Here is a 7,992-nt window from a genome sequence, read left to right on the forward strand (position 1 = left end):
CTTCTCTTTATTAAATCTATGTCCACCTGAAGTGACTCCAATGATTGAAGTAGTAGCATTTGCCTTACCTGAAGGCGTGTTAGAGAGAAACGAGCTCTGATAAATGCATTATATGATCCATTAAAGCCGATTCTGCCTTACTTCCCATTTCAGGCTTCCTTTTTAGGTGTGGCTTATTAACATTTCCAACTCCACTTGGAATGTAATGTTTAAGTGTTTCACGAGGAACATCATATGTAAGAGTGGCTTACCTTACATCACAATCGCCATTTCTTACTCTAATAATGGTCCTCTCCATGTTCCCAGTTGCCTATGTCTGCCGACTAGATTTTCTGCTGTAATTTCTCAGGGCTCTGAAAAATATTTTTGAAAGAATCTATTAGAATTAAAGCTATAAACACATAAATCAAATATAATTACACATACACGTAAAATATACATGTTAATATATTATCACTGTTTGCTTAACCTATAAATGAACATAGTTTCTTTTATTTTCGGAAACATCTTTCCATTCTTTTCTTCCCGTTTTACATCTATCATTTTATGTTTAACTGAAAAAAAGTATTAGGTTCGTTTTCAGTTAGGTACGAAATAATTATTAGGTACGATATTTATTTCAAATCAACAGTAACACTTATTGCAAATCCAAATAAACGGCAACAGAAACATTTGAAAAAGTTTCAGCCTGGCCAGGATTCGAACTCGGGTCCACCAAATAGAAGTTCAATAGGCTAACCACTCACCTTCCGCGCCATTTAAACTTCCACCCAAACTAATACCTAGTTAAAGTCGTTTCATGGAAAAATATAAACAAGATAATCAAATATAACAAAAACAAACAAATATAAACAAAATATAAATAAAAATGTAAATAAGAAAATATAAGCAACTTGTGTGAGTATCTTAATGTCTTACTCGAGATTTCCTTGTTTATCTCAAAAACAAGTTATATAGACGTTGCTCAATGAGGAAAATATCACGAAATGTTTTTCAAGTTGAGCCTACATCATCGCAACTTGTGGGGGGCAACTGCCCCCCAGAGAAGCTCCCCGCTGTTCGAGGGGGGCAATTTTGAGAAAATTTTCTTACTCCATATGCGATACGAACATGAAATTAGAAATCAAGTATCAAATAGGGTCGCTACATTACATAAACAAAACAGCACACAAAAGGTAAATAGAACAAAAGTGAGTCGTGGACCCATTTCAGTAATATTTATTCGCATGGCTTTGAGATTTATCAATATTGTCCCCTTAATAATTTTAACATGTATGAAATGGGTCCAGGGAGTAACTAACGGAACCGCAGACCCTGCCGTGTGGGAGGGCCCACAGGCTCCCGGGAGTCATAAACATTAAGAGAAAGTTGGAGTGGGTCTAATAATTAGAAAATCAACTTTTTCTAGGGGGCCCAAATAAGCTTAATAATGCTTGCCCCCATCAGAAAAGAATCTAAGTTACGGCGCTGGTCATCGGTTGTAGGGATGGTCCCGATTTACCTTACATTACCCCAAGAATAAATTACCCTTGTAGGATTTTCCTAGAAAAATGACTTATACCACATTATGGAGCTGTTAATGAAAGACTGTTATGTGAAATATAAACTAAATCGATAGAGATGTTTTCGAGATTTTTTAAAAAAGTTTTTCTTCTTCTTTCTCTAAGCCTTTTTCCCAGTTAGCTGAGGTTGGCTTTTTGGATCGCTGTGCTCAATCTGTTTCTATTTTGTGTCATATCCTTTGTGACATCACACTGCACATCATCGTTCTTAACACAATCTTCCCACTTCTTCTTTGGCCGGCCTCGGGCTCGTTTCCCACTCATTTGTATAGCATCTACTCGGTGAGTTACATATTTCAAAGGTCGTCTTCTTACATGACCATACCATCGAAGTTTACTTTCTTGCAGTTTTTCTACTACTGGTCTCACCTTTACTGTTTCCCAACTACTTCATTCTTTATTTTGTCCTTCCGCGTCACTCTACATACCCACCACAGCTTCTTCATCTCAGCAACATGCAACTTCTGTCCCTCTCCTTTCTTGGTCGTCTAACATTCCGCTCCGTATAATATGGCAAGTCTCATTACTGTTTTGTAAACTTTTCCTTTAAAGTGCATTGGCAACCTACAATCACACAATAGTCCTGTTGCTTCACTCCATTTTCTCCAACCGCTGCTGATTCTACTGTTTATATCTTCTTCTATTCCTGTAGTATTGATCCTAAGTATTTGAATTTCTATGTCATTACTACCTCTTCTTCGTCCAGTCGTACTATTATATTTTCGATTACATTTTTCCTGAAAGGGCAATGTAAATAGTTTGTCTTAGTTCTACTAATTCTAAGCCCTTTGCTCTCCAATGTTTCATTCCAGGCATCTTATTTATCTTGAAGAGCTGCCTTAGTCTCACTCACTAGCACCGTGTCATCCGCAAATAATATATTCCAAGGTTCTGACTCTTGCATATCCTTCTAAGTTCGACCATCACAATTTGCAAAAAGATATGGACTCAGACTAGGTCCCAGATGATATCCCACTTTAACTGTGAACTCTTCTGTTATTCGGCATGCGTTCATTATTCCTGTCCGACATCCATTATACATATCTTGAATTATACAGATATATGTATTTGGAACACAATTCTTCTTCAGTGCCCACCAAATTAGATCGTGTGGCACTCTATCATACGCTGTCTCTAGATCGATGAAAACCATATGAAGGTCCTTCTGGTATTCTCTATACTTATTCATTAGCATCTTAAGTGCAAATATTGCATCCGTTGTCGATCGTCCTGGCATGAAACCAAACTGGTTCTCTGTAATTTCGGTCTCTTCTGTCAATCTGTCTGTAAATTACCTTTATTTTACGGGAAAGGAAGAAAATTCGAAAGAGGTCTGTAGCGATATTTATAAGGGTTTAGGCCTCTAGGGGACTTGGCACGTTTATATAGGACGAACGAAGAACGGACAGATGTTCAAAAATAACTTTTTCAGTATGTGCGGACCATAAAACTTGTAAATCAATTGAAATATTGAATCCGACATTTTTTTTTTACGATGACATACTTTCTTCTCTCCTATCATCTCTTGAAAGAAAGTTAAAAAGGGGGGGGGACACGCACTAACCTTTCTAGCTCGAATTTCTTATACTAAGTCATGTTAACCTGCGGTTATTTACAAAACATTTCATTGTGAAACACGAAAGAAATTTAAATTGTTTTCGGAAAAATTCGTCAGTAGAAAATTCCCCAAAGTAAAATACCCCTTGTGGATTTGTTCTTGTGAAATGACATGCCATGTATTTATTTATTTATTTCAACATAACATGCATAATACCTGTCCAATTACCATGTTGCTGTAATTAATTAATTAACCAATTAGAAAGAATATATCAGAGGATATTAAAATACGACTAAACTATAGTGATGAGAGATTTTAATGTTAAAATTGAAAAAAAAAATCTTAAGAATGTGGCCGGCATTTTTACTTTACACAATGAGAACAATGGAAATGGAAATAAGCCAGCACAACTCGCAGATTGCCATGAGAAGCACAAAACTACAGCATAAGAACACACACTTCGGGACTGGCGAACACTTGGAACAGGAGAGATAAATGAAATAGATCATGTTTTGATACTGAAAAGGTATGCCATCTCAATAATAGACGTACGCAGTTGTAGGACCCCTAATGTGACTCCGATCACTTCTTAGTAAGAGTAAATCTTTGGGAAAGAATAACAACGATGCTACTCCTGAACACACGGAAAAATGGAATACAGAGAAATTAAAACATAAACAGACTTAGTCAGAATACCAATGTCAGTTGCATAAGAGAGTAAAGGAAGAAAAAATAAACCAGAAAGGCAAACTATTGTAGTACAAGATGAAGAAGTGGACTGAATGGAATAAAATAGTAGGTGTTTTAAAACATATGGCGAAAGAAGTAAATGAAGAAGGAGGGGAAAAGGACATGAAATGGTTTGATGAGAAGTGCTTCAATAGTATCTCAGAGAAGAATAAAGCAAGAGAGAAAATGCTACAAAGGGACACGAGAGCGAATTGTGAACATTATCGAGAAATGTGGCAGAAATCTAACAAAATTTGTAGAAAGAAAAGGAAAGAGTGTCTGAAGAGGGAAGTAGAAGAAATTCATACATTAGGTAAACAGAATAAAAGAAGAAAATCTTATAGAGCAATCAACAGAGCGAATCAACAGAGTGATCAAGTTGAAGTACAGAACTGCAAAGATAAGAATGGACACATAATAATCGAGGAAAGGTAAGTGCTGAAAAGATGGGAAGAATATTTCAAGGAATTGCAGAACAATGAACGGGAAAGGAATGGGGAAGACGAATCGAAGCAAATAGGAGGTGGGAGAGGACTACAGAAAGATGAAGGTTGACACAGTCAATCATCTGCACAGGAAGAAGTAGTAAAATCTATACAGAGGAAGACGAATAACAAAGCCCCTGGACAAGCTAGATTGCTCAAATTATACTCTCCTGAATACAACCTTTAAGATTTTCTCCTATATACCGAATGAAAGAATTAAGAAGATAGAGAAAACATAATAAGATAATATCAGTACGGATTCCGAAAATGAAACATGAGATTAAATCTCTCAGTTTAACTTTCCTCAGTAGCACGGGCTCCGAACAAATAAGAGTCCAGATCCAATTTTTGCAATCAGGCAAATAATAGAGAAGCATATTGAACATGGATCGGCATTACACATTCTGTTCATTGATTTCAAACAAGCATGTGATAGCATAATTAGGAGAGAATTACAACAAACATGAAATTACATAGGGATCCCGACTGAAATTAAGTAGATTAATAAAAATGAGCATGGATTACACAGAAGCTAGAGTGAAAAGCAACAACAAATTAACTGAGAGCTTTCACTTTAATCAAGGGGTGAAACAAGAAGATAGCTTATCAACAACGCTATTTATCTTGGCTTTGCATTAGACTGCTAAGAGCATCCATCAGAGAGGTACCATATTTACAAAATCCTGCCAAATATGCGCATATGCAGATGGTATAGCCATTATAATCACAAAAAAAAAAAAAAAAAAAAGAGAGAGAGAGAGAGACCAGTCCAAGTGTATGAAGAACTGGAAACAAACGCCAAAACAATGGAACTTGAAATAAATGAATCGAAGACAAAATATATGGAAATGGTTGCTCCAGGAAGGGGAATAGATACAAGAATCTTTAACAAAGGAGGAAAAAAATGAGGGGAAAAAAGTTCATTTATTTAGGTAACTAATCGTTAGAAGCAATGGAATGAATACTTATATCCAGAACAGAGTACAGTCGGGAAATAAAGCTTATTATGAAAACATGAAATCTTTCTGAAGTAAATTAATATCCAAAACGGCAAAAATATTGATATACAAAACATTGGTTAGACCAGTAGTACTACAAGGGTCAGAAACGTAGGTACTATCAACGAAAGAAGAAGAGAATCATTCGTTCTTTGGACATTTGAGCGGAAAATACTAAGAAGGATCTATGGACAGGTGAAGGGAGATGATAAATGGAGAATAGGATTCAACGATTAACTTAACATATCAATTAAGAAAGAAGACGTAGTAATATTCATCACAGAAGAGAGAGTACAGTGGCTAAGTGATGTGGAAAGGATGACAGACACGGCAATGCCCAAGAAAATGTATAAAGTGAGACCTTATATGAACAGGAGAAGAGAACAGTGTAGACTGAGATGGGCGGATGACGGAATGAACGACTATGAAAGTGAAAGGATAGCGAGATAAAAGATGAGAAACAGGAAAGAATGGAGGCAGATTTTTTGGGAGACTAAAGCCCGCTCAGGGCGGTAGCGCCGAAGAATAAGTAAATAAAATAGCCCTTATTGTGGACTGGAAGCTAGGGACAAAATTCGAAATCTCTAACCTAGAGAATTTTATAGAGAATCTTGAACGGTAGAGTCTCTAGGTAGTTTCTATGAGTCGTTTTTGAGAAAATCGTCCTAGCAAAACTCACCCTCAAAAATAAATCTCTTTTGTACTTTTTTTTTTTTTTTTGTAGAGAAAGAACTTTTACCATACTAGAGCCTTTCTACTTCAACTATGCCCCTTCTAGAGCTACTGTCGATGTGTGTTTTCCTGTACCTCCCTCGAAAGTAGAGAGACAAGTTGCTGCGGGCGAGATCTTGCAATTGTTTAATGCGGAAGCGTTGCCACAATGAATTATTTCATGGACTTCGCTGTGCTCTGTTTTGTTAGCCATTCTAACTAGCTACGTTCTTCACTCGTCAAGACCAAACGACTGTAATGACGAATTGGCAACACAGCGGAGGTCATTCACTTCTTTTCCCTAAGCAAAGCGAGGGGTTATTCCGTCAGACGATGGCGGGGTGGGGCCGAATTATAGTTGGCCTATTTTCAGAGGGCACACCTGAGGTAGACAGGCTCTAGAGGGTTGCTAATGAAATATTGATGCATAAAATATAAACAAGATCCTAAGAGCCGTTTGTGAGAAAATCGCAATTTCTTACTTTCATCCTTCAGTGAACTTTAATTTGGGGGTAGGAAGAAATTTTTGAAAAACCCTGAGAAAATCTTATAAACCTTAAGTTTAAAACTTGGTGCAGATTAGGGATGACCGTTTCCGAAAAAGAAAAAAAATCCGGAAAATATATTTTCCATTTTCCGGGAAAAATTATTTTTTTCCACTTTCCGAAAGGAAATTCCATTACCATTTTCCGCGGGAAAAAAATTCCGTTTCGGGAAAATATAAATTTTTCGATTTCCGAAAAATGTGTGATATCCCTAGTGCAGATACGTTGAATTGCTTCTGCGGAAGGGTACACATTTACATCAGAACAAATGAACGGACGAACATTCAAGAAACATTTTTTTTTTTTTTTTTGCCTTGTTGTGGCCATGAAGCATGTGAATCAATCGAAATTCCAAATTCGATTTTTTTTTCACGATCACGGCACTTTCTTCTCTCCTCTAAAGTAAAAATTACTCTATATCGTTCCTGCGCCTCGAAAAACTTTGGTTCTTATAACGTACGTACTGATTAATGTATACAAATCCTCTATATGCTTATAAAGGTGCAAAAAGTGCTACGTAAACACAAGAGAAATAATATAATATTATTGAAGCAAGCTACAAGAATGTCCAGTACATAATATACACAGAACCAATTTTATTATATTTTAAAATTGTTTTCGTGTATTTTTGACAAACTTTTAAGTTTGGAATATTTTTTCCTCCTCCTGAAAAGTTGTGGTTTAACACATAGCGCTTCTTCGAGGCGCAGCAACGATATGAGAAATGTATAGTTGGCTTTATGTTCGTGTCGTCTGTAAACTAATGCTATCAAATACTTGAAACCTGTACATCATTGACAATGTGCATCTGAATTCTATGGCTTTTATGATCATGGGGGAATTCCAGCTTCCATGGATTTCCTTTAATAAATAAATAAATCATAATAATAAGAAGAAGAGAAAGAAAAGGAAGAAGGCCGGAGAAATCACTCTGCCTTCTCACGTAGAGTCTTTCAGTTTAACGATTATGCAATTTAGGCTAAGGGAGACAGATCAGGCCCGTAGCCAGCCCAAAAATTTAGGGAGGTCCGGCTGAAGTTAGAGGGGCCCGATCCAACCATATTATAGTTCATCACCATATTATAGTTCATTTGCAACCTACCGTGAAAATTTTAGGGGGGCCCGCCCCCTAGACCCCCTGGATACGGGCCCGAGACAGATGATTAAGGCAAGTGAATGATGACGGAAGAATTGGTGGAATGAGAATATGGGAGGAAACAGGAGTACCCTGAAAAAAAACACAGACATGGTGTTGTCCACCTCAAACTTACTTGTCCGGGAACCAAAAAAAAATGCATTACAGACAGAATGAATGTTTTCCGTCTTTATTTCCAAGCTCCTCGTGGCTAAGGGGTTAGCGTACGCGCCTTTGGCGTTGGAGACCCGGGTTCAACTCCAGGGAGG

General features: G+C 37.0%; 1 protein-coding gene across 1 annotated transcript; it reads right to left on the reverse strand.

Annotated features, from left to right (window-relative positions):
• Positions 1-2,472: 2,472 nt before the first annotated feature.
• LOC145661177 (uncharacterized) lies at positions 2,473-2,799 on the reverse strand. Its single transcript, XM_081726640.1, has one exon. It carries the CDS (start codon positions 2,797-2,799, stop codon positions 2,473-2,475), a length of 327 nt encoding a protein of 108 aa, XP_081582766.1.
• Positions 2,800-7,992: the final 5,193 nt, after the last annotated feature.

Source organism: Thermobia domestica, chromosome 1, assembly GCF_964235325.1.
Source record: "Thermobia domestica chromosome 1, izTheDome1.hap1.1, whole genome shotgun sequence".
Taxonomy (NCBI): domain Eukaryota; kingdom Metazoa; phylum Arthropoda; class Insecta; order Zygentoma; family Lepismatidae; genus Thermobia; species Thermobia domestica.

Coding starts and splice junctions, on each gene's coding strand:
- LOC145661177 (XM_081726640.1), bottom strand. CDS start 2,799: ATGCCAGGACGATCGACAACGGATGCAATATTTGCACTTAAGATGCTA.